Consider the following 26,850-nt stretch of genomic DNA (forward strand, 5'->3'; position numbering starts at 1 on the left):
TCTCCTTCCTTCTCCCGTCCTTTCTATGCCCATCTCCAGCATCTCAAGGCTACCCTTGAGCGGGCACAGCACTGAGCCTGCCTTCAGTCCCCACCCCGACATAGAAGCTGGGTGTGGACTTCCCAGCTCCCTGTGGCTCCCTGGAGGCTAAGCCTGGAGGCAGGCTTAGGCACTAGGCAAGCTCGGTGTACAGGTGGAATGTGACTAAGGAAGATGCCCGCTGCCTGCCTCTGGCCCCCAGGAGTCCCCATGCTCCACACGTGCAGGAAACGTCCTCACTGACCTCCCTCTTTGTCTCTCTTCTCTGCCAGAACCTATCGCTAGCATCCCCCTGCCCCCTGGTCTAAGAGATTCCCATCAGTGCCTGGCCGAATCCACCACCGTCCGCTGCACCCGTCCGCTGCACCCTGCGAAGAGGAAGGTGCCCTACCCTGTGCACTTGACCCTCGGTCCCCTGTAACTGTGTGGGGCTAGTCTCTGTCGAGAGGATGTCTGACTCTAAGGAACAAGAAGCCCCCGGGGCCTTCATGTCTGTCCTGAAATCAAGAGCCACCTTGAAGACCAAAATTCACAGCAAAGTATCGAAGAAGGCAGCAGGAAAAGACTCTCAGAATCCGGAGGAATTAGTCACAGGTAGGAGCACCCCCCCCACACCCCCGTCCGCTGGGAGAGGCCACCATAGGGTCCTAGGGAGGCCTGTCATTCCAGGCACACTTTCTGGGACAGGTACCAGAGGAGCCCTGGCCCAGATGGTGGGTGGCCAATCCGAGTTGAAGTCCCTGCGGAGGGAGCTTGTGCACCGGGGAAGCTGGTCCCTGTGGCCATGTGACCCTTCCTGGAGAGATCATGTGACCAACCATCCAGGTCTTGTCCACCTGGGACAGTGACAATGACTCCCTTGTTCTTTCTCCAATCCTCACGGGGAGGGGCGGCCGGGGGGAGGGAAATGACCTGTGTGACCCATCTCCCCACCCCCCACCCCCGTCGTCCTGTACCGGGAGTGACTCACCATCCTTCCGGGGACCCCATCCCTCCTCCCGTCCCATGGAGTGATCTCTGATCCTGCAGCAAGCACCAGCTACTGGACCTCAGAAAGCGATGGTGAGGTACAGCTGCGCATGAGCAAGAAGACAAATAACGAGCCTCCAATCACAGTACCTGACATGATCATGAGCGCGGCCACCAAGTACGCGCACTACCTGGCGATCGGCTCCAAGTACAAGAAGAGCTGGCAGCTGCTCACCTACGTCGAGTACTACGAAGCCTGCAGGCGCGCAGCCAAGGCCTTCCTCAAGGTACCGTTCCTGCGCATGCGCAAGTGTGCCACACCCTAAGCCTGTGCGGCCTTCCAGCGCCGCTATGTTTTATGGACCGGAGAGAGACCTCACTACTGTTTGCACTCCATCACTTCTGGTTGCTCATTTGCACCACGGAGAGTGTATGCCACCATCAGTCATGTGAATTATTTACCACTCTGAGCCTCAGTTTCCCATGTACAAGATTTATCTGCATATCAAATGTGCATTTACTGGTTAAAAATTTTTTTCTTTTTTCAAGACAGGGTTTCTCTGTAGACTTGGCTGTCCTGGACTCAATTTGTAGACCAGGCTTTAAAATGTTTTAATGTGGCCAGGTATGGTGGCACATGCCTTTAACCCTAGCCCTCAGGAGGCAGAGGCTGTGTGACTTTGAGCCTAGCCCGGTTTACAAAGTGAACCTCTGTGTCAAAAAAAAAAAAAAAAAGTTTTACTGTTTATTTTTAATTATGTATATGGGTGTGTGCAGGGCCCACGGAGACCAGAAGAGGTCACTAGATTACCCAGAACCTGGAGTTATAGTCGGTTGAGCTGGCAGAACAGCTGCTGGAAACCAAACTTTGGGTCTACTGCAAGACAGTATCTGCTCTTAGCTGCTGAACAGTCTCTCCGGTCACACCCCCCGTCCCCCGCCTTTTCTTTTTCTTTTTTTATACAATGTTCCACCTGCACAAGCGCCTGCCTGCCAGAAGAGGGAGCCAGATCTCACTATAGATGGTTGTGAGCCACCATGTGGTTGCTGGAATTTGAACTCAGAACCTCTGAAAGAGCAGCCAGTGCTCTTAATCCCTGAGCCATCTCTCCAGCCCTCCCGTCCTTTTTATAGTTACAGTTCATATAAAACATACACATACTGAAGATGGTAGGACCCAGCCCACAGGTCACCTCTGAGGACTTCATGGGCGCCTGGGTTACAGACTGGAGTGTGGGTTTTGCTCTCACTGTGAGTAGGCGTGCTCCTGTGGGGATGGGGATGGGCACACACGTATGCGGAGGCCGAGATCAATCTCTGGCATCTTCCAGGTGTTTCACCCCAATTGTTTTCCACCTTATTGCTGAGACATGGTCTCCTGCTGACCTGGAGTTCTTCAGTTGGCTATGCCAGCTAGTCAGTGAGTTTGGGGCACCCCTGTCCCTGCTCCTAGCACTAGGAATACAGGCATGCACCACATTTGACTGAGGACTGGAGCTCAGGTCATAACTTTTGCATGGCACCTGGTGTCATGATGGCATCTTAGTCAGTTTCATGAGAAGCTACTGTCCTGCCCTCTGGTGTTCGTTGAATAAATGAATTTTTATTTTTTTTATATTATTATTATTGTTGTTGTTGTTGTTGTTGTTATTGTTATTGTTGTTGTTGTTGTTATTATTATTATTATTATTTGGTTTTTTGAGACAGGGTTTCTCTGTGTAGCCTTGGTTGTCCTGGACTCACTTTGTAGACCAGGCTGGCCTTGAACTCACAGTAATCTGCCTGCCTCTGCCTCCTGAGTACTGGGATTAAAGGCATGTGCCACCATGCCTGGCATAAATTAATTTTTAAAAGGGTCATCTTTGACTATGGAAGGGAATAAAAGAAACTTGAAGTGACTTGTCCAGCCAAACTAGTAAGTAAGGGTCAGGGGTCAGCAGGGGGTTAGCATGCTAAAGAAAGGAGGGAGAAAGAGGCAGAGGTAGGGGGTGAACTTTTAAAGCGTGGTGGCCAAGGGTAGGTTCACAACAGTAAAATTTCAACCAAGTGGAGGAAGGTGCTCTCAGGAAAACTAGGGAGAAACACACCAAACCAAAGGCACAGGCCATGCAAAGGCTGCAGGCTACAGGACGCGTTCTGCGCAAAGGATGCAAGCCTGGCGTGGTGGGAGCACACATGGGTGGACCATGTGTGGACAGATGGATGGATGGATGGATGGATGGGTGGATGGGTGGATGGGTGGGTGGGTGGATGGGTGGATAGATGCATGGATGGATGGACAGGTAGATGGATGGATGGATGGGCGGGTAGGTAGATTGATGGGTGGGTGGGTGGATGGATGGGTGTATGGGTGGATGGATTGCATGGATGGGTGGATGGATGGATAGATGGTAGATGGATGGGTGAGTGGGTTAGACTGATGGATGGGTGGGTGGATGAATGGGTGGATGGTGGGTGGGGTGGGTTAGATTTGATGGATGGATGGATGGATAGACGGGTGGATGGATGGGTGGGTAGGTGGTTGGGTGGTTGGGTAATGGATGGATGGATCAATCAATCAATAAATGGATGGATGAATTGATAAATGGGTGGATGGATGGGTAGATGAATGCATAGGTGGATGGGCAGGGGGTGGGTGGATGAGTGTATGAGTTGGTGCATGGGCGGGAGGGTACATGGGTGTTAGGGTGGGTGCGTGGGTGGATGGGTATTAGCACACAGATGGATAGATAACAGAAGCATGTGGTGGCGGTGCCCTCTCAGCATTACTACTATGTGGCACCTGTGGCTTGCAGGACAAACGGTCCAGAGGAGACTGAGTTTCTCAGCTGAAAGACTCCTATGAGGTCAGGGTAAGGGCAGCTGAGTCCCTGGATCTCACGAGGGTGTTTCCTCCCTCAGGTGGGCCTGGAACGCTTCCATGGTGTGGGGATCATGGGCATCAACTCTGTGGAGTGGGTGATTGCCAGCATTGGAGCCATCATGGCAGGGTAAGAGGCAGCTGGCCTGTCCTCCAAGTGTCTCTAGGTCTTGCCTCTGTAGAAGCCAGTTGGGTTCTTTGCATTCAGGGCCCTCACACTACAGTTCAGTTTTTCAACAAGGTTTTTCAGTGACTCAGCCCTTAGCGTGTCCATTTCTCCCTTCCAGATGTTCTGCACCCACCAAACTCATATACATCCCACAGAGCCCAGCATTTATGCCCCTTCATTTAGAATATTTCTTTCTTTCTTTCTTTCCATACTCTAGCACCAAGCCCTCCTTGCACTCATGTAGAACATTTGAGAGGAGTTTTGAAGGGGGGCGTTCCCCCCGAGTCCCACCCTTCCAACAGAGTATAAAAACTCCAAGAACCCACAGTTCCCCCAAAGTCATCACTCAGTAGGTCTTCAGCTCCTGGTTTCTGCTTCCAGTGGCATCTCTTGTCGGCATCTTGTCTACCAACACTCCGAAAACCTGCCAGATCATTGCTGAGACCTCAAAAATGGACATCTTCGTGGTGGATAATGAAAAACAGCTGCAGAAGGTTAACCAGGTGAGAGGCTCTGGTGTCTGTGGATCTGGAACACTCTTGGGTTAGAGGAGTCTGAGAGGCCCATACCCGCACTTCACACACACACACACACACAAACACACACGCACCAAAAATAAATGTATAGTAAGAAATGGGGAGCCGGGCGTGGTGGCGCACACCTTTAATCCCAGCACTCGGGAGGCAGAGGCAGGCGGATCGCTGTGAGTTCCAGGTCAGCCTGGTCTACAAAGTGAGTCCAGGATGGCCAAGGCTACACAGAGAACCCTGTCTCGAAAAAACCAAAAAAAAAAAAAAAGAAAGAAAAAAAAAAAAAGAAAAGAAAAGAAATGCGGAGAGGGGCTGGAGAGATAGTTCAGAGGTTAAGAGCACTGACTGCTCTTGCAGAGGTCCTCCTGAGTTCAATTCCCAGCAACTACATACCTGGTGGCTCACAACTATCTACAATGAGATCTGGTGCCCTCTTCTGGCCGGCAGGTGTACATACAGACAGCACACTGTATACATAATAAATAAATAAATCTTTAAAAACAAACAAACAGACTCGGAGGCTGAAGAGATGGCTTAGCAGTTAAGATCACTGGCTGCTCTTCCACAAGTCCTGAGTTCAATTCCCAGCAACCACATGGTGGCTCACAACCATCTATAATGAGATCTGGTGCCTTCTTCTGGCCTGCAGATGTACATGCAGACAGAGCACTGTATACATAGTAAATAAACAAATCTTAAAACAAAAACAAAAACCTCATTAGAAGACTTTTTTTTTTTTTTAAAGGGTGTGTGCGGGGTGTGTGCGTTTTTAGCCGTGGAGTGCACCTGCACACATGAGGCTCCACACCATGAAATAGAAAATCCAAATGGTTTAAAATGGAATAATTGTGTTATTTTCGCACATTAAGAACACTGGGGCAGGGGCTGAAGAGATGGCTCAGCAGTTAGGAACACTTGTAGAGTCCTGCTTGCTGTTCTTGCAGAAGACCCAGGCTGGGTTCCCAGCACCCACATAGTGGCTCATGGCCACCTGTAACTCCAGTTCCAGGGAGGTTGATGCTGGCCTCCCCATTGCAAATACAGATATGCAGGCATATACATAAAACTAAAAAGATGAAAGTAAATATGTATTTTTTTTTAAAATCAAAACCACTGGGTCTGAGCTCAGTGGGCAGAGAACCCATGCAGCACGGATGAAGCCTTGGGTTCCATCCCAGGCACCTCAAAATGGTCAGTGGCAGCAGAGCCTGCCAGGAGTTCTAGGTCACTTTCAACTATATAGTGAATTTGAGTCCAGCCTGGGTTACAGGAGACCCCATCTCAAGACCCCCACCTCCCTAATCAAGAAAACAAAGAGGGCTGTAGGGAGTCCCTCCTTCTGTGTCTGAGGGCAATTCCTGGTCCAGGGGCTCAGGATCTCGGGGAGTCCCCATCCATACTCGTATTGACCCCATGGTACCCTGCAGATCCAGGGTTACCTGAAGCATCTCAAGGCCATCATACAATACAAAGAGGACATCCAGGAAGTGCAGCCAAATCTATACTCGGTATGTCCAAACAGGGGAGGGAGGGAGGGAGGGAGGGAGGGAGGGACAGCCAGCCACGGGCCTGGAGACTGAGGCTAGCACCCAGTGCTGGGTGACGTCGAGAGTCCAGAGAACTCCAGAGTGGGGTTCTGTCCCACTGCGTAGCCTTGGCTGTTCTCCACTCGCTTTGGAGAGCAGGCTTGGCCTTGAACTCACAATGATTCACCTGCCTCTACCTCCCTGAGTGCTGGGATTAAAAGGTGTGCGCTACTGTGACTGGCTTGAAGTGGGATTCTTTAGTGTGTCCCTGCTGAGGTGGGTGGGCTGAGAGAGTGTCTGGGAATAACAGCATCTTCTCCCCCAATGCCCACTGGCCAATCTTCCTGCAGTGGAAAGGGTTCCTGGACCTTGCAGACGGCATCCCGGATGAAACACTGGACAAAATCATCGACTCACAGAAGCCTAACCAATGCTGTACTTTGGTATACAATCAGAACACCACGGGGATCCCAAAGGCCGTAATGCTTAGCCATGACAACGTAAGTGGCCCTCTCCGAGGGGCTGGACTAGCCTGGCCACTCTTGGAATGAAGAACCTAGGCTTGACTTAGCGAGATGTCTTTCAGATCACATGGACCACGGCAGCCACTGTTCAGAACCTCAGGTACAAGTGCCCGCCTGATGGCCAGGAGGTCCTTGTGAGCTACCTGCCACTCTGCTTCGCGGCGATCCAGATCTTGGACATGTGGGTGGCCATTTCCGTGGCGGGGACAGTTTACTTCCCCTCAATAGAGGCACTGAAGTGGAGTGGGCTACCACGGGCCCCTGGCACGGTGAGCGCTGGGGATAAGAGTGACCATGGCCCCTATGTGGGCAGCAAAGGGAGGGGCGGGGAGCGGGGAAACTGGGATGAGGTGGGAATTCTCACCCTGCTCTCTTCCCCGCCGCTGCCTAACCCTCTCTGTCTCTGGGCCTGTTTGCCCATCTGTGGCAGGCGTGAGCTAGCTAGTGTCTCGGAAGAGAGGTACAAGGCCATATGAGAGAAGGGTAGGGGCAGGGGTGCGGCACCATCCCCGTTGCCCAGCCTTTGCCAGGCTTTCTGCTTCTCACCCCTACTCGGATGCAGGGGCCTCTGCTGGCGTGGCTCTGCCTGTCACCTGCGCTGTCCTTGGCCCCATCCTGGTCCCTGGGCTGAAGCTTCCCGTCTCATGACCCTGGTGTGCACGGGGGTCCCCCAGCGCCCCATCCCGCCCCATTCAGGGCTTCCTGATGGAGATGCTCCGTGAAGTCCAGCCCACCACGTTCTGCGGCATCCAGTGGGTGTGGGACCGCATGCTGGACAGTCTGAAGACCAAACACCTGGACTCCTCCGCCTTCCGCAGGAGGATTGACCGCTGGGCCATGCACATGGGCCTGAGCACCAACAAGAGGCGGATACTCGGGTATGACGGGCACTGGAATGGAGCGCGGGGACGGGGACCCTGGGACAGCAGCCAGGACCCTAGGACCCTGGCTTCTATGGCTCCGCTTCTAAAGGCAGATCCACCAGCCGCTGTGCTTTGGCCTGGCCAAACGACTGACCTTCGAACCCGCTAGGAAGTTCCTAGGTCTCAACCATTGCCACCAGTTTCTAAGCGTGGGCCAGGGGCTGCCGAGGGCCACGATGGATTTCTTCCTCAGCCTGGATATCCCTATCATGGAGCTGTACGGCTTGTCGGAGTGCACGGGATTGCACTCTCTGTCCAACCCCCAGACCTTCCGGCTCCAGAGGTGGGTCTGAACCGGCCTCTGTCTCCCACATCCTGCCTGGGGGAGAGCAGGCCAGGGATCCTCTGGATTTGAGCCACCCCAAAACAGGGGACCGCTGAGCCTCGTGGGCTGGGATTTTCTTCACATTTGTAGCTCATTTCTCGGACCATTTCTCGCTGTGGTGCAGGATTGGGGTGTGGGTGGAGGTGGGACTCAGGCTCCTTCAAGTAGCAAGCAAGGGCACTCACACAGGGTGGGCAGCCTCCCTCAGAGCGAGTCTGGTAACAGACTGGCAGACAGGGTTCTGTGGATATTGCTTCAGGGTGTGCACTGGGCATTCGGTAAGGCACAGCAGTTTTAAAGGCCAGCATCAGGCAGGTCAGCCAGTGTCGTTTGCCTGAGCCCATAAGTGAGTGTGTGTGAGTGTGTGTGTGTGTGTGTGTGTGTGTGTGTGAGTGTGTGTGTGTTGTTTTTTGAGATGGTCTCATTATGCGTCCTTGACTGTCCTAGAACTCCCTCTGTAGACCAGGCTGGTCACCTCAAATTAAAAGATCTGCCTGCCTCTGCCTCCTAAGTGCTGTGTCACCTAGCCAACTTTGTTGCATTTTATTTTATGAAACAGGAATCTCCCTGTGCAGCTACAATTAGCTTCACACTTATAGCAATCCCCCTGCTTCAGCTTCCCAAGCACTGCAATGACAGGAATGTGCCATCACACCCAGCTTTGGGCTGAATCCTAATGCTGCAAATCCATTCTGATTGTTTAAGATACACCCCCCCCGCCCCGGGTAGAGAGAGGTGAATGGAAGGCAAGTGTGACACATGCCCTTCTCTCCTGACTGCACTTTGGGGGCCTTAACCTTAATTATATTTTATATTTTCCTTCCCTTGTTCTGACTGGGGGACAGTGACAGAGTTGGGGGGAGGGCACACACAGGCCCTGTGCCATGGCAGGAACCTCAAGGGGTATCTCATGCCCTGATGGGGAGCATGCCAGCCCAGCTCTTGAAAGCCTCCATGCCCACAGCTGTGGGAAGCCATTTCCCAGCACCCACACAAAGCTGGAAAAGCAGAACCAAGATGGAGTCGGAATTTGTGTATCTGGGCCGTCACATATTCATGGGTTATCTCAATGACAAGGAGAACACAGAGAAGGAAACGGACAGCTATGGCTGGCTGCACACGCACGACCTGGGCTTCTTGGATTTCGACAGGTTCCTCTATATCCTGGGGGACATCGATGGTGAGGAATACGCATTGCACAGCAGGCTTGGGCTGGCCCCAATCCCTCCCCTTAGAAGCGGAATGAAATGACTTTTAAAAACACCTCTCTTTGCTGCTACAGATATGATCACCCTGAGCTCAGGTGAGGTGGTCAACCCGAGTCCCATCGAGGAGCGTGTAAGGACACGCATCCCCATTGTGCGCTACGCAATGCTGGTGGGCCAGGACGCCCCATTCCTGTGCGCCCTCCTCACACTGAAGGTACCCAGGGGCTCCCCCAAAGCAAGACCCTGAAAGTCTGGAAGGAGGACGGGCTCCACGCGAGTAATTCAGTATCTTGTTGGGTTTTTGTTGTGGTTGTTTTCGAGACAGGGTCTCTCTGTGTAGCCTTGGCTGTCCTAGACTCGCTTTGTAGACCAGGCTGGCCTCAAACTTACAGAGATCCTCCTGCCTCTGCCTCCCGAGTGCTGGGATTAAACATCCAGCTTTTGTTGTCGGTTTTTTGTTGTTGTTGTTGTTGTTGTTGTTTGTTTTTTGAGTAATTCAGTATCTTATCACCTCTTTCTTTCTTTCTTTCTTTTTCTTTTTTGGTCACTATGACTAAATACCTAATCGAAGCAATTTAAGGACCAGAGAAGACAGCTCCCAGATAAAGCACTTGCTATGCAATAATAAGAACCTAAGTGTGGACCCCAGAACACATGTGTAAATTTGGACATGATGGAGGACATGTTATAATCCCCAGTGCTGGGGAACCAAGACCAGTGAACAACACCCCAGTGAGAGACCTTGCCTCTAATTATAAAGGTGGACAGTGCTGACCACTGAGGCTGACCTCTGACCTCCAGGCATCCTGCACACATGAACATGTACACAGATGCACAGCCACACACACTCTCAAGGCAATTTAAGGAAGTTGTTTTTGTTACTGTGAGACAGCATTTCTCTACAGAGCCCTTGCTGTCCTGGAATTCACTCTGTAGACCTGGCTGGCCTTGAACTCGCAGAGATCCACATGTCTCTGTCTCCCAAGTGCTGGGAATAAGGTGTGAACCACCATGCCTGGCCAAAATTTATTATTATTATTATTATGGGTATCTGTGTTCATGTACACACACTGGTGTGAAAATCAGAGGATGGCTTTGTGGACTGGGTTTCCGGGGTGAAACTCATCTCCTCAGGCTTTTGAGGCCTTCACCCACTGAGCCACATCACCAGCCCTGCTTGTGGGCGTCTTTCATCTCTGTTAAGTTTCTCTGGAAACGCAGACACTCACCAGCAGTGTGTTTCCATGACAAGTCTAGATCCTGGTCCATTGACACTGAAGATGTGCCCTGAGGCAGCTTTCCTTTGGAGTCACGCCCCCAGCTCTCATTGTTGGTTCTGGGGAGGGGTGCAGAGTGGTTGACGGTGTTGGCTGGTCTAGAATTTTCCCTGTAGACAGTGGCCCTCAAAGTGTGGTCGCAGGGCCATTGACATCAATGTATCAAGCTGAGGCTATCAACCACAGTCTGCCTGAGGACAAGACAGGCTCGGGGGAGCAGAGAGAGCTGGCCTGTGGGATGGATGGCTCTGTGGATAAGGGTGTTTGCTGCCAAGCCTGCCAGGACCCACATGGTGGAAGGGGGCACTCAACTCCAGATGCCTGTATTACAGGGCTTATGTGATCTTTGAGCTGCAGGCTGGCCCTGCCCCTCACCAGGGAGACCAGCAGGGCTTTCTGACGCTCTGGCACCTGAGGCCTGGAGAACTCGAGTATCCCAGGGTTGTCATGGGTATGGCCCCTGAAAGGGGTGGGGAGGTGGTCACAAAACACCAACTCTGTCCTCCTCCACAGTGTCAGATCAACCCAGAGACCGGAGAGGCTCGGAGTACCCTGACCAGCGAGGTCGTGGCTTGCTGTCGGAAACTGAAGAGCCAGTCCACTTGGTTGGCAGATGTCCTATATGACCGTGACCCTTTGGTTACAGAGTTCATCAGCCAGGGCATCCAGGATGTGAACGAGGAGGCGCCCTCAGAGGGTGCCAAGATCCTTAAGTGGGTCATTATAGACAATGATTTCTCTGTGGCCGGCGGGGAGCTTGGTGAGTGAGTGAGTGGTGGGCATGGGTGGGCTAGGGACCCTCTCAGGTGGCTGGCGGGGAGCTCGGTGAGTGAGTGAGTGGTGAGTATGGGTGGGCTAGGGACCCTCTCAGCCTCCCAGCCCCTGGCTTCCATCCAGTATGGGAAGGGTCTGTGGTCATGTGACTTTAGCTGATTTGGGGGGGGGGGACAAAACACATTTTTAAACATGTGTGGTGGTTCACCCATGTCAGCTGAGCACTTAGGAGTCTGAGGCAGGAGGATGAGTTCAAGGGCTGTCCACAGTACAGAGAGAGTGAGAGCCTGTCTCAAAAGCACATCTGGGGGCACGGGGTGGTGGTGGCGGCAGCGGCGGCGGCTCCGTTTGTAAGGATGCTGGCTGTACAAGGATGATGACCTGAATTTGATCCCTGAACCCATGTTTAAAAACAAAACAAGAAGAACAACAAACCATACTAAACAAACCAAAACAACAACACAACCGCAGGCAAGCCTTTTTAAAGATTTATTTTATATTTATGTGTATGACTATCTGCATGTATGAATGTTGCCCATGTATGTCTAGAAGAGGATGTCAGACCCCCCGGGACTGGAGTTAGAGGTGGTTTTGAGCTGCCATGTGCTGGAATTGAACCCAGGCTCTCTGCAGAAGCAGTCAGTGCTCTAACTACTGAGCCATCTCTCCAGCCCCAGTATACTTTTTTTTTCCCCCTCCCAAGACACGGTTTCTCTGTGTAGCCCTTGGTTGTCCTGGAACTCACTCTGAAGACCTGGCTGGCCTTGAACTCAGAGATCCACCCGCCTCTGCCTCCTGAGTGCTGGGACTAAAAGAATGAGCAACCATCACCTGGCTCCCAATGCTGGGGAGGTTGAGACTGGAGGATCCCTGGTGCTCCCTGGATGGTCAGCTCAGCCTACTTGACCAGCACCAGGAAAATGAAAGATACTGTTTCCAAAAGGATGGTGGTGGTGGTGGTGGTGGTGGTGGTGGTGGAAGTAGTGATGCGCACACCTTTGATCCCAGCACATGAGAAGCAGAGGTAGGTAGATCTCTGTAAGCTTGAGGCCAGCCTGGTCTCATGGTGAGTTCCAGGATAGCCTGGTCTACATGGTGAGACCATGTCTCAGAAAAAACTTGCTGAAAGAATGTGGACTTCAGATGCCCTCTTCTGGCCTGGATAAACACATGCCGCCACCCCTACCACCACCACCTCCACCAGCATCACCGTGCATGTGTGTGCTCCCACACAAGGAGCCAGACAGATGGCTCAAAGGTTGCTATTCTTGTAGAAGACTCAAGTTTAATTCCTAGCACCCATACATACTGGGCAGCTCCCACCACTTGTTAACTGCAGCTCTGGGGAATCTGATGCCCTCTTCTGGCCTCCAAGGGCAATGCAAGCACATCCACACGCACACATACAAGGACACATCTTTGTTGTTGTTGTTGTTGTTTTGAGACAGGGGTTCTCTGTAGCCTTGGCTGTCCTGGACTTGCTTTGTAAACCAGGCTGGCCTTGAACTCATGGAGATCGGCCTGCCTCTGCTTCCCTGAGTGCTGGGATTACAGGCGTACATTACTGCTCCCAAGCATAAAACACAATCTTTTAAAAACATTCCACATCCAAGCTCTGCTTGTATGAAACATGGTGGTGTGCTGAGCCCAACCCCAGCTCTTTCCTTCCAACTGGAAGATGGGCCAACTTCAGACACAACGCCTGACTGTCAGGGGGTGCAGAGGCAGAATCCGAGTGTTAGAGGATTCTAGACATGACCCACAAAATGACCCAAGGCTGTTTGGACCACAGGTCACTGGGGTGGCAGCTCCACACCCCCCTTTTAACCACTGCCCCCAATGACTACAGGAGAGAGCTCTCAGGGTGCCTTGGCGTTCTCTCTGACCCCAGCTCCCATACACCCCCAACAAGAACTTGGCCCTCTGACGACCCAGGCTTGAGTGGGGACTTCTGGGGAGGGGTACAGGGAGGCCCACCACAGTCTTGCTTCCATCACAGGACCCATGAGTGAGTTGAGCAGGGCTACTGTGGCCAAGATATACCAGGAGGACATCCAGAAACTCTATGAGGCAGATCCGACCCCCTAGCAACCCTGTGCACTCCATCTTCATTCAAGCGCTGGTGGTTCGTGTCCTTCATGCTGCTCGTCAGGACAATTTCCGTAGTGGGGGAGGGTTCCCTGTGAAAGCCCTGGATGGCATATCCTGACCCCTAGGGTTGGTATCTGAATTGTAAAGAAATAATTAAATGTGTTCACTAAAGCGGTGGCTTTCACCCAGGGGTAATTTTGTCAAAGGACACTGGGCGACATCTGGGGATGGGTGGCTGTTGTAACTGGGTGAGAAGTAGGCTGAGGCCCAGGTCACTGAACAGCACCCTGCAGGGCCCAGTGGCCACAAACGCCAGGGTAAGACCCTGAGTTTTATAGTAAGACTCGTGACTCAGGTTTCATGTTGACCTCAAGCAAGACTCCCAAACTGAAGCAGCTCACCCGGACTTTGTTCTTACACTGAAAACTACTTTAGTCCTGGTTGGGTCTGGAGGCCAGGCCTTTACACTAGGAAAGTTGCCCACATCCTCACTGGTTAGCGTAGCTGGGGCTGGGGCTCTCTCTCCTCTTCCCCCTACCCTCCCACCCGCTGCTTAGCCATGTGAGTATGACAGGTGTACGCATGCCCTGGAACTGGAGTTACAAAGGGTTGTGAGCAGCCATGTGGGTTCTGGTAAATTAACTCGGGTCCTCTGCAAGAGCAGTAAGCTCTCTTAACCACTGAGTCACCTCTCCAGCCCATTTATACACTGTGCTAAATGAGAGGCTGAGGAATTGTGAGAGACCTACAGTCTTAGCGACCCTGCAGATGCTCCCAGCTGGTACAATCACCTTGAGGGAAGAGTAAACTAAGGAAATCACATGCTGTCTTCATCAGAAAGAGCTGGGAGACCCCACCCCCACCCTGGCTCTCAACACCTCAAACTACATTGAGTCTGAAGTTTTGATGCACTCCAAACAGCATGTCCTGGGGTAGTCCTGGGGACACAGAGCTGTGGAGTCCTGATGGGGCTAGAAGGGACCACAGTGGCCCCTGACCTTCCCAGGAGACATCCTGTCACCTGGGGCAAAAGGCGCACAGAATTTACAACAGGGGAAATGGAGTGCATCCCCTGGTGTGTCCTGTAGACCTCCTGTAAGGTTCATTAAAATGCAGGAAGTGACATTAGAAGGTTCTGGGAGTGGGTGGGAGGGGAGGCTGCAGGTGGGAAGTCATGCAGGAACTTCCAGGGACACAGGTTTAGAGTGGACACCCATACTGGGCCTCCAAGTGCACCCACCAATCTCCTTGACTCACTAAGCTAGCTGATGTCCTTGGTCTGTGGTGGGTAACCTGGGGGGACCCAGGAAGTTGTAACCAACAAAGCAAGTGCAGGTAAGGTTTCTGGCTCCCAGTGTGACCTGTGAGAAGCTTGGAAGCCACTTTCTTCCTCAGGATAAGAAAAGGCTGAATGTGGACAGTTCTTCTATCTATGAGAGAGGTGGGCACACTGGAAGCAACACCAAGCAGGGAGACCTCTGTGTATGAGACACTACTATAGTGGTTCATGCTGCTACTGTAAGAAAACACTCAAAGCCGGTATATTTTAAAGAGAGGTTATAATAGCCCAGGTAGCCTGGCTGCCACAAGGAAGGTGACAACTGGCAGAGACTCGTGAGGAACAAACAGTATGGTGAGAGCAGGGGATGGGCTCCAGGGAACTAATCATGTTCTCGTGTCAGTAATGCCTCAATGACCTCAGCACCTTCACTGGAGACATCAACTTAGTAAACTGTGCTAAAGGGTTGGGCTGCAGCTCTGTGGGTAGAGCACTCATCTAGTGCACCCTGGGTTCCATCCCCAGCACCACACAGAGCAGTGTAGGAGCTCAGGCACTCAGCAAGTGGAGGCAAGAGATCATCAGGTCAAGGCTAGCCTGGGCTATACATCCTCTCAAAACAAAACTACTTAACAAGGACCTGTGAGTCAGTGGGAGATGATGTGGAAACGGAGGATGAAAAGGCTAGGCTGGGGTTTAAACATGGTCTGAGACCAACACTGTTGAGTTTGGTTCTCGGTGTGGCTGTTGGGAAATGAAACCCTGTGGGAGGTTTTGGAATTCTTGGGACAGATTCATCAGGAGTGGCCTCCTGCCTCTCCTCATGGGAATGTTTTATGGCAGCTCAGTTCTTTTTCCTCATGCTCTTTGGCCACTAGTGGAACAGAAAGACTTCCCCAGAAGCCAAGCTGGTACAATGGACCAACTGGAACTGGCTTTCTGATCTGCAAGCCACACAAACTTTTTTTTCCTTTATAAATTACCCAGTCTCATGTAATTTGTTACAGTAACAATCAGTATTCTTCAGTGATCCAAATTGCCAATAAATATTGCTAAGTATAACTTTAAAGAAAATGAATGTTGCGAACACACATGTCGCTGACAAACTGCGTGCACAGTTTGGAGACCTTCCTCAGGAACTGCCAGCTTTGTTTTTTTTCTTTTTACAAGGGGTCTCACTGAACCTGGAAATGGTCAGACGCCACTGGCTGTCAGTGAACTTGCAGCTGGGGGTGCGGAGAGGGCTCTGTGGTGACGAGGGCTTGCTGCTCTCCCAAGCCTAGTCCACAGTACCTACACTGCACAGCTCACAGCAACCTGCAACTCCAGGGGAGCCCACACTATCCCTCTGGCCTCCACTAGCATCTCTCAACATCACACACGCTCTCACACACACCAAAGACAAATGCACATGTTGCTTTACCTGGTTCTATGTGGGTTCTGGCATAGAAGCCCAGGTCCCAGGCTTGCAGAGCAGTATTTTACCAAACTGTCCCCCAACTTTGCTATTTTTGAGTCACCCATGATCTCTCTGCAGGCTCCTGCCACCTGAGGGCAGCCAGTACCCACTGGTGGGTGAGCTGAGGATGATCACACCAATGGTTTGTGGGAACTAAGTCTGGCAGGCAGGGTCCCATCTAGTAGAGGGGGCTGGGAGAGCGGTGTCAACTTCAAGGGGCACGAGAGTCCATTTCACTGCTGTGCAGAAGCTGCTTGCTCACTACTGATGTTCAAATCCAACAGCCCGGAGACCTGCAGGCCCTTCTCCAGCAGAAGGTAGGACAACGGTGTCACAACCCAGTGACAAAAGGGGGATGCTGGCTGCTGACCAGCAATGAGATGACTTGCTCCTGCCTAAGTGGTAGTGAGTTGTGCCTGGCTGAACCCCCAGTTGTCACCTGCTAGCAGGAGTTAAGAGGTGGCTGCCCTGTAGGCATGGCAGCCAGCGATGTGGGCTTTTGTGTGCCACACAGGTAATGCATGTACCCCTGGGCCTCTGGGTGGAGCTCAAGTTCTGGAAAACAGGCCCAGCAAGGGTGATGCCTGAGGCTCACGGGGCTCCGGAGTTCCTGCAAAGGGCATCTTCCTCTTCAATTCTACCCCTCCACGACCCAGCCCTTAACACCTGCTCCCAAGGGAAAAGCAGTTGTGGACCACACCACAACCCAGGCTTCTGGTGCAAATCTTTCCACTCCTACTGAAGTGAAGGCAGACCACCCATTGCTCCCATCTCACTTTATTTTCTATAAAACTCCTCCATAATCTCACAATTTAACAAAAAAGTTTAAAATGCGGGACAAATGGCCCTGCAGCTCATTACAGACACAGCTCTCCTTGCCCCTCTGCCCAGGGCCCCTCTGGGCCGCTGACATGTCTATTCCTGGAGACATGTCATGTGAAGCCCTGGGGAGGGATAGGTATCCAATACCTTTTGCACCCAGTGTCGTGAGCTGGTTCAGGAGTCGGCAGCACAGGGACTCAGTGGAGGCAGTCATGCTGCCATCCGTTCCTATGGACAAGTCCCTACGGCCCTAAGGGCTCTGGCTGTAGGCTGCTTCTTTAGGCTTCCAGACAGTCAGCTGGGCTCCAGAGTGGCTCTGGAGGACAGTGGTGTGACCTTCCGGCCAGAGGAGGTAACTGAGAGATGGGTGTGGGTGCTTCCAGGAAGGGTCTGGAAGCATCTGGAAGGACTGGACACCAAGGCCCAGGGCAGCAGAAGGGCTAGGCCGCTGGCGACCGTGAGAGGAGGAAGAACGGTGCCCTGGGCTGAGGCTGTTTGGGACCCTGGTGCACTCCATGTGGAGAACAACAGCTGCCACAATACCAGGGCCTTCTATCCAAAGGCTTGGTGGCTGCAGAACGCCTGATGGAGAGTATTGTCGGCCTGTCTGGGAAGAGGTGTGGGGTGCGAGCCCCGCTTCCTCCCAGTGGGAAGAGGGGCTACAGGCAGAGACCATCTCCTTTCCCTGGAAGTAAGGGAAGCCTTAGAGGCTGGGGTCCTCCGGGAGTGTTCAGGATCTTCCTGACAGATGGTCTGGGAGTGGGACAGGGACAGGGAGAGGGAGCTGGGAGGCCAGGCCTCCAAGGATGAACCCACACTGGGGAGGAAGCAACATCAATGAGGCGGCAGTGAGCCGCTTGAGCTCAGGCCTCTTTCAAACACCTTGGTTGGGGCACAAACACTGACGACAACGACGACTGGAGTTGGGGAAGGGGTGACACTCCAGGCTTAGGCATGGGAAGGGGCTGGCTCGGCCCTTGGCAGTTTGCAGGGCACAGGTCCAAAGCTTCTCCAGGCCCACTGTGGAGGCAGAGCCATACAGCCGGGGACAGAGACGGTATGGGGCTGGGCCTGCCTCACATACACCATCCTATCATATTTGGCAAAAGCTCATGTTTTCAAAGTTCAAAGAATTGATCAGAGAGAGAGCAGAGGAGGAGGCCCATGGGGAATGGTGGCCCAAGAGCGCCAGCCCGGCCAGCCTTGGAACTGTGGGTGCTTGGCTGGCACATGGCTGCAGAGGTGGCCCTTTGGGCCCCAAGGCTGGTGCCCATCGTAGTGTTCAATGGCCTGGGGCCGTGAGAGGCAGTGGCATCCTGGAAATCTAAAGGGGAGATCCTCCATGCCCCCAGCAGAAGGGTGGCATGAGCCCCCCTGGCTGCTGGCTGCACCTGGAGCACACACAGTACACAAGGCTGCACAGCAGAGCCAGCTGTCCATGGCTGGCCCTGGAGTCTAGGAGGCAGGTCAGCTGAGGGAGGCCTGTGAACTGTGTGGAAGACTGTGGTCATCCTGGCCACTCTGAGAGGCCCAGGCAGTGACCTGCCACTCAGCCTCACCCACAGTGGACAACTGGCAGAGACTAAGTGAGGGGCTGCAGGCCACCTGTGTCCTGTTGTCACCCCGTCCTATGGAGGTGTGGCCCGCAGCACCCCTTCAACACCAACCACTGAGGGGCACCGGGGCACCATGGCGAGCTGGGGGTTGTACCGGGAGCGGGAGCCATGGTGGGCCAGCCCTCATGCCCAGCCCCTCCCGTGCCCACCATGCCCACCGTGGCTCCACAGTGGCGGCCAGGGTCATGTGGCCACAGCCTCCAGGCAGCTCTGCAGCTTGCGAACGGTGCTTTCGTCCAGGGAGAAAAGGTCAAAGTCGAAGGTGGTGTTGGTGACATTGAAGTGGCCGGTCTCCTCAATCAGGTTAACAATCTGTAAGGTGGGTTTGGTGGATTCAAGGAACGGAGCTGAGTACCCCATGCCCAGACCCGGGAGGGGAGGGCACAGTACCTGCTGCAGCACATTGCGCTCACGCAGAGCCATCAGCCTCCGGTGTAGCTCCACCAGCTCGTCTGTGTACGCCTACAGAGAAGTGTGTCAGTGGGCTGGGGGCACCCAGGTGCAGCACAGCTCAAGGCCCCACGTGCCCACACCCTCATAGACCCAGACATCCCACCTTGTCGTAGGTAGCCTTCTTCAGAATCTTTTCGGGCTTGCTGCAGGGCTCAGGGCTCCTCCGGCCAGATACCTGTAGGGCCCCAGACCTGTGAGCTCCAGCATGCCCTTCCCAGCCCTCCCAGGATAGCCACAGAACCCAGCTCATAGCCTGACCCCACTCACCTTGCTGCTGGGAGGGGGTGGCTTCTGGGGGGGCGGGGGTTCGCGGCCAGGCAGGCAGGAGTCAGCACTATTGTCACTCTCGCTGTCACTGAAGCTTAGCCTAAAGATGAGGCAGGGTGGTGTCAGAGGTGACATGCTAGCAGATGTGAGATGCCCAGCTCTGAGGTCCAGGACCATCCAACCCATCCCAGTTGCTTCAAGAGAGACTATGGCTGACAGCTTTCCTGGCCTCCATCCTTAGCAGCAGTGTGTGATGGTGGCCAGAGACCCTGAGGCAAGTCTCGCTTGCCGCCATCTTGCAAAGCAGGCTGTACCAGAGTCACACAGAATGATGTCCAGCCTGAGTATCCAAGTGACAGAAGCCCTTGGTCCACGGTGGGTAGTAGTACTCAATCACACTTTACCCACTGAACCTTCCTCCCTCAGCCCCCATAGTCAGCTGGTTCTGTCCAGGGCTCCTGATCTGAGGCTGGAAGTGGGGCTCCAGGTCAGGATGTTACCAGGCAACCACATCTCAGGTTCTCCTCGCTTCCACCTCTTTTTGTGTTTAACAGGTGGCAGCTGGGGATGCTGGACCTTGGACCTCCTTAGGACGCAAAGCAAGACCTGGGGCTTTGCTAGCACCTTTTGTGTGTGAGCTTTCCCTAACAGCAGGCACAATCCTGCCCTGCTGGCTGGCAAGCTCTCACCAACAGCCTTTCATAAACATCCTGAAGATGATGTCTCCACAGGGGACCCTGCAGATAGGACTGTGCCTGCCACTCTCAGGAACTTGCTTCCATGGTCAAAGCCTCTCTGTGACCAGAGGCCAGATCCTTGTAGGCGCTGGGCTTGAATCTCAGTTCTTCGTGTGTGGTGCTGAGTGGTTGGGCAGAGACTGGCTCACTGAGGACAGGCAAGGCTGTAGCCCTGGACGTCAGGGAGGGGACTATCACCAGCATGTGTCAAACTTTCTGGGACCGAGTCGAGCGTGGTAGTGCATACCTTTAATCCCAGCACTCTGGAGGCAGAGGCAGAGGCAGGAGGATTGCTGTGAGTTCAAGGCCAGCCTGGTCTACAAAGTGAGTCCAGGACAGCCAGAGATACACAGAGAAATCCTGTCTGGGAAAACAAAAACAAAAAATCCTTTCTGGGACCTCTACCCCAGAGCAGGGCCACTGGATCTCCAGCTCTGCCTGTCACAGCCCGTGTTCAGCCTGTTGGAGGCATAGAAAGGAGACCTCAGGCAGTCTCCCATTCTAGGGACCTGGGTAAGGACATGCTCAGCACACAGGGGAAGCCTTCACTGCCCTAACTCTGGGTAGCACGGGAACCTGTGTTTCCCATTCTCCAGCACACCTCTGTCAAGCCCAGCTCTCCCACAGGCAGCCAATCTTAAGCCACCAAAGGCCATGATGAAAAGTAAAGCCTGGCGACCTCCAAGTTCCCCAGCCTGCTCCTGGTAGTGCAGGCCTTCCCACTTGGGCTCCCTCTATAACAGGCACCCTGGTCTCAGCTTGATTACACTGTGCACACACCTGGACTCACGACCTGGGTTGGCCTTGATGGTGGTCTCCTCTCCCGATGATGAGTCATCCTCATCTGACTCTTCAGACTGCAGGTCCTCCACCATGGAGCGCAGGGGTCCTGGGGGCAAACGGAGGGGAGAGCTAAACCTCTGGCTGCCTTCCCAGGGCCACTCAAGACTTACCACCATCTGTAGGGTCCCTCTAGTCTGCAGCAGGCTCTCCAGCCCTACCTTCCTGGCCTTCCTCACAGGCTTCGGGCTCCTGGTCTGCCACTGGCCTGCAATATCCCTCCATCACAGCAGCCAAAGGCTCAGAGCCCAAGCTGGTTAGCAGGGTGAAGGTCCCATGCTCTGCCTGGGACCAGAGTCTCCATGCAGCCTGCACCCCTTCCGTCAGGATGTCCAGCACCTCATTAACCCTACATGGTGCCCTGGCCCACCATCCTCCCCTTTCTCCAGAGGCACCCAGTTCTAGTCCCCTACAGACGGCATCTTGGTTTATATCCCTGTTGCCAAGGCAACAGAGGGACACAAAGCCCTCAATTACCTTGGTCACATGATGTCGATTCAGCTGGTTCCCTCCCTTACCAGGGGATAAGAACCTTGGAGAGTATGGGCTTCAAGGACCCCATCCCCCAGCCAAGCTCCTGCCCCCAAAGGAGGCTGTCACCATGAGAGGCAGGCTCATTAAGGCTGTAAAAGGCCTGCTTCTGGGCACAGGCAGCTTGGCTGTGCTCGGGCCTGGTCCTACAACCTGCCAAGGCTCTTTTGTGCAGGACAGAGGGCAGCCTAGCCTTCAGCCTCCTCCCTGGGAAGGTCCACTAGAGTGGCCAGGCCCAACAGCCCAACTGTCAGTCTGATGAGTTGGGGCAGTCTGGGCCTGCACTGCCGAATGATAGTCTATTAGAATGAAGCAGGTCTCGCTGGCTACAGACCTGTGGACCCCAGTGACTGACCTGGCTCCTATCGATGATAGCTACTTGTCTGTACCAATCCTACACCACTAGGAGCTGTGGTAGGTGTTCCAGCTGAAAGCATGAGCCTCCTCTGCCTCGTGGGCACTGAGGTCAGCCAAGAAAGGAATGCCAGGCTATAATAGAGGGTCTGGCCCAGGGGCGCTTAGCCTGGGTGGTGCAAGGCCAGGCTCAGTCTTTCTGAAGCTGCAGGCAGCCCCAGCCTGCCATCACTCAAGAAAGCCACGACTCTCCCAGGCCTGCCTGTGCTCCTCCCTAGGCTGTGCCCTGTCTCCATCCTCTTCTATCTGCCTTCATCCCTTCCACCAACTCCACCTTCCCTTTATACCCACCTTGGCTGTGGTTCTGAGATGGCTCAAAGTCTGAGTCTGAGCTGGAGTCTGAGCTGGAGCTGGCGTTGGCTGGGCTTGACTGGGCCGACTTTAGCCCATGCCAGAGCAGCATGAGAGGAAAAGAAGAGACTGTCATCTTGCAGGTCAGAGAAGGGGGCAGTGAAGGGGCCACACAACCCCCAGGCACCAGGACAGCCTTTAGCCTCAGCCCGCATAGAGCCTGAGGCCAGCAAAGATAGGAAACGCAGGCTTCTCAGCAAAGTCACACTCAGCTGACACCATGGGCCTCCCCAGCCTCGTGGGCACTGAGGTCAGCCCAGGGGAAAGGGATGCCAGCCTACAAAGAGGGGCTCGTTGGGGACAATGACCAAATGCTCAGATTGGTCCAAGCCTCACCACCACCCACCAGCTGCACAGGAGTAATGGTGGGGTTCTGTGTCACAAACACCGTGCAGCAGAGCACAGGGATGGACTTAGCCACCAGGGGGCAGTGACCGCCAGGACAAGACAAAGCAGGAGGCTACCACTGTGAGAGACCTTCAGTGAATGTGTGCGTGCATGCGGTGTGTGATGTGTGGTGTATGCAGGGTGTGAGGTGAGATCTGTGGTTTGTGAGGTGTGTAGTATGTGAGGTCTGTCTGTGGTGTGCATTGTGTGTGGCGTGGTGTGTGAAGTGGGGTGTGTGCACTGTGTCCAGTGTGTGCTGTAGTGTGTATATCATGTGGTGTTGGGGATGTAATTGTGAAACATACTCAGGAGCTGAGACAGAACAACTATTGCAGGTACCAGAGGAGGCTGGTCATGGTGAGAAGCAGAGAGTAGCAGGGACAGCCAGTCTCCAAGGGCCCAGGCCCTGCTAAGACTGCCCCTCACCTGGGACAGAGTGGCTACAGGCCCTCCCCTGGTCAACAGATGAGGTGGGAATAGGACACACCTGTCATGGTTGAGCTCAGGCCCCAAAACTGCGAGGCCCTCAGCCTGCCCAGAAGAAGGAACAGGGCAGTGCCCAGCCTGCAGAAGGCATGCAGAAAGGCCCCGCCGGTCCAGCAGCTTGGGCAAGGCCAGCCTGCCTGGAAGGGAATACTCCAGACTGATGGAACAAACTGTCCTGGGCAGGTTCACTGCAGCCCGGCCCACTGGAGCCCAGATGTGCTGTGAGGCTTCTCCTTAGCCACCTTCCTACTAGCCAATGGGAGTGACTAGAGAGCCTGCCCTAGGCACCCATCAGTTCAGTCCACTGGGAGGCTCTCAGGGTGAGGGAACCTCATAGACTGTGCCTGGAACCAGGGTGTCCTCCCTTGTACACACCCTCTTTGTTTCTACTAGGCAACAAAATGAACGAAGATGGCTACTGCCTGGCGTTGCTCCAGGCTAGGGCAGGCTCTAGTTTCGAGCCTCAATTTCCACTTGTAAGGGAGTGACCATACAAGACCCTGAGGGATGTCCCACTGTCTAGGCTCAGGCACAGACTAGGAGCTGGTGGGGACAGGTGCCTCTCCATGGCCTCAGTGGTGGCCTATGGTGGTCCATTGACCTCCTGGCACCTTTCTTACCATAGAGACCCCAGGGACAAGAACTAAAAGAATCTGGAAACCGTTCTTGCCACAGAAGCCAAGGAGGTGCCCAGCAGGTGACTACAGGCCTACAACTGCCACACTCACAGTGCCCTTTTTGGCTAGAACTGAGTGTCTAGGAACCAGGAGTGCTTGGGGCGGGCACAGCAGTTCTGAGCACAGTGACAAGGCCACCAAACTTGTAACAGCAGCTTTTCCTCAGAGCTGCCTATCTCTTCCCCCAGGAGTCTATGCTTGGCTGAGGCCCTGGCAGCTGCTCTGGCTGGGGTGCTCCTGGGTAATGTGCTGCCTACACTCAGACCCAGCCTGGAGGCAGCAGGCCTGGGAGAGGGGAGTACCCATGGAGTGCCCCGTGAACTCCCTGCCTGGGACAAAACCTCAGCCACAACTCTAAAGTAGGACTGGCTCCACAGCTGCCTAAGTACCTTGTCTTGGTACCTGGCAGAGGAGAGTGTGTGCCATCACCCAGAGCCACAGTTTCATGCAGCGGAGGTTGAGCCCTGGCTGCTGAGGTGGCCCTACACAGCCCACTGACTGCCTTCAAGACATAGGCCTGGACCCCATAGATTCCTCCAGTGATGAGCCCTGGATGCTGCTCTGGCTCCACAAAGCTGAGGCACTTCCCTGAGGACTGTGGAAGGTCACAAGTACCCAGCAATCACAGTGGCAGGAGCACCAGGTTACAGAGCCCTCGCCTTTGCAGCTAACAGCCTGCCAGCCCCAAACCAGTTCAGGACAGCCCCAAGGGCATCTTTAGAGTTGCCTACCCAGGGCTCTGACACAGGCAGGCAATTCCCCAGGAGTTGGCCGACTTTATCCTATATCTTGTTGTATGGGGCAGGTGCAGGAGGCAGGAGAGACACCCACCCACCACCACCACCACCACCACCCCCCTCCCCCCCGGGAAAAAGCTCTGCATAGCTCTGCGGTCATCACTTGGCCTCCTGATGGGGAGAGCAGGGCTAAGGCCCAACAGGAAGGCAAGACTGCAAAGGTGTAGACTTTATGCTTAATTAACTTCAAGAGTCAACAGTGCCTGGCAAGCCACCAAAGCCAGAACCACTGGGTGGCACCAGGGCTGAGCTCTGAACCACAGTGCTACAGGGCTCCAGTTACTCGGGACCCCAGCTACTATGGCATGGGCAGGAGAGAGCTGTCCAGGGGAAGCACTGCCTGCTCACCTCTGACCGGAAGGAGGCCTCATCCTCTGAGTTTGAGTCCTCAGCCTGCAGGGTCCGCTTGGCCTCTCGTGACTCACTCTCCACCTTCCCCTTGTCACCTTTGCTGCTGTTCTTGTCCCTGGCCACCTTTTTGTCAGGGAAGGAGGAGGTGCGAGGTGAGGTGCCCGGGGCACGGCGTGCTCCTTTTGACCCGCTCTTCTTAGGCTTTTTGGCGCTGGGCTTCGGTGAGTCCGTGGCAGCTGGCCGCTTGCTGGAGGCCTTGGGCAGGGTAGGAGGCTGGGGTGCCCCCTTGGGGGACAGGCTCTCCAGCTTGGTCTCCTTAGAGCCATCTTGGGCTCCTTGAAGGCAGCCTTAGGCGGTGGGGCCTTCTCCTCCTTGGCAGCTTGCGTGCAGCATCCTTGGAACTCTTGGGCTCACGCTCTGGCTCCTTAGAGCAGCTCCTGCTCTCTGAGTCCTTGCGTGGCCGTTCACGGTGCTCCCTGGCACCTTGTGTGGTTTGGACGCCTTGCCACTCTCCTTGTTGGCGTCCTGCAAGGCCAAGGGCAGGGAAGGTGAGGAAGATGTGTTAGCGGCACGTTGGGGGCCGCCTGGTTCTGCCACCCCGACCTGGGCCAAAGGCTGATGTGCCTGTTTGAAATGTGTAGAGAGAGTCCGCAGAGTAAAAGGGTGCAGCCAACAGACACAGCAGAGCTGTGTCCACAAACCTGCGGGGCCACCAGCGCCTGCAGCTACTGGCATCTGGGAGACCTGAGGCTGTACCTGACTGGAAGGTGCTGGCCAGTCTCTCTCTTTGAGGCCCTAGTCCATGTCCTTGGTGCTCGCAGCCCATCCTGGAGTGCTCACTCACGCCTCCACCAGTTCCAGCCCTCTCTTCAGAAGGAGTAGCCAGTGGCTGGGCAAAGAGCTCAGAGCTAGCCAGGTGACAGCTCTTCCCATGTAGGCCATAACCCAGGACAGACACAGCTGAAAGTACCACTGAGGACACCAAGCTGGTGGGACAGACACCTGGCAAAAGGGGCTCTGCAACACACTTGAACCACCCAGGTGTCTAGGGACAGATGGAGCTGCCTGAGGACTCTGGCCTGTGCCATTCATTGGCTATGTTCCTGTAAACCTGACAAGGATACTGGCAGTTGGAATGAGGCCTGGTGATGAGTGCCTCATAGAGACTGGGTCGAGGGGGGATGGTCCCCCATAAAGCACGAGGGAGGCAAGAAATGGGAATCAAGTGGGCCTCACCCTCTCCTGCAGAGGACAAGCTTGCAGGCGTGTGAGGCAAGAATGGCCGATGAGAATGTACCCATGGCTGCTGAATGGTTGATAGGAGCCACTTTCCTGGGGTTACACCTGGGCAACTACAGAGTTCCAGGCCAACTAACACTCCACAGTGAGACCCCGTGTCAAACACTGGAAAATCTTTTTTATCTGTGAAAGCAGTCAGTGAGGACAGGCCCATCATGGGCTCGATGCAGCCCTCACTCCTAAACAGTGAAGAAGTGCACTTCAGAGAGGCTGCCAAGGCTCAGGGCCTGGTGCCCATCAGGGTGACACAGCCTGTGCCTCCAGGGGAACGGGTCTGGGTGGGCCCGGTTTCTGTCACAGGCACCTGAGGACAGTCCCCGAGAGGTTCACCTCCTGCTCGCCGTGGCCCTGTTCGGCCACTGGAGACTGCTCTGCCAGGGTAGCATAGGGTCTGACACTCAGGTCTGGACCACATTCTAAGGCTGGGGCTTCTGGGAGAGTCATCCAAAGAGAAGAAACTCTGTGCTGCCTAGAAATCTGTGGAACCCCATGCAGCACTCCACAGCGGTGCTAGAGAAGGCTTGCCAGCAGGGAGGCGTCTTTGAGACATAGCAGCCTTATCCTTCATCACTTCTGTAGATTCCAAACAATGGCTGGGTGAGAAGCCCCAGGTTGCTAGCAAGGCCTGGCCTCTCTTCCAACCTCCAAAGGTCAATGAAGGGTGACATCAGGGCCTGGTTAGGACTCCAAGATGCTGACCAGCTTGAGGATGTCACAGGCCTGTTAGCCTTGTGGAAAGAGGTGGAAGGAGCCTGCCCTGGTACTTGCTTCTCTTCCTGTGGTGCCCATGGATAAGATGGCCCAAGGGTGCTCGAGTCTCACGGGGATGCCCAGCTGACAATGCCCTATAGGCAAGTGAAGCAAGAAGA

General features: G+C 54.3%; 2 protein-coding genes across 2 annotated transcripts in view; one reads left to right on the top strand and one right to left on the bottom strand.

Moving 5' to 3' along the window:
- Positions 1-488: 488 nt before the first annotated feature.
- On the top strand, positions 489-13,212 carry LOC127212661 (long-chain-fatty-acid--CoA ligase ACSBG2-like). Its single transcript, XM_051172747.1, is given in 15 exon segments — positions 489-633; positions 1,069-1,295; positions 3,910-3,998; positions 4,419-4,428; positions 4,430-4,540; positions 5,995-6,075; positions 6,444-6,593; positions 6,680-6,886; positions 7,314-7,495; positions 7,590-7,823; positions 8,830-8,902; positions 8,904-9,045; positions 9,148-9,287; positions 10,864-11,110; positions 13,124-13,212. Coding segments are annotated over 15 exon segments (2,127 nt in total).
- Positions 13,213-16,691: 3,479 nt separating this feature from the next.
- Positions 16,692-26,850, bottom strand: part of Mllt1 (MLLT1 super elongation complex subunit) — a 99,679-nt gene continuing 89,520 nt past the window's right edge. Inside the window, 10 exon segments of the mRNA XM_051139953.1 lie at positions 16,692-18,703; positions 18,782-18,853; positions 18,948-19,019; positions 19,112-19,211; positions 20,629-20,737; positions 21,925-22,012; positions 24,680-25,002; positions 25,005-25,058; positions 25,061-25,162; positions 25,165-25,207. Of these exon segments, the coding sequence (XP_050995910.1) occupies positions 18,575-18,703; positions 18,782-18,853; positions 18,948-19,019; positions 19,112-19,211; positions 20,629-20,737; positions 21,925-22,012; positions 24,680-25,002; positions 25,005-25,058; positions 25,061-25,162; positions 25,165-25,207 (1,092 nt within the window). The 3' untranslated portion in view covers positions 16,692-18,574.

Source organism: Acomys russatus, chromosome 31, assembly GCF_903995435.1.
Source record: "Acomys russatus chromosome 31, mAcoRus1.1, whole genome shotgun sequence".
Lineage (NCBI taxonomy): Eukaryota > Metazoa > Chordata > Mammalia > Rodentia > Muridae > Acomys > Acomys russatus.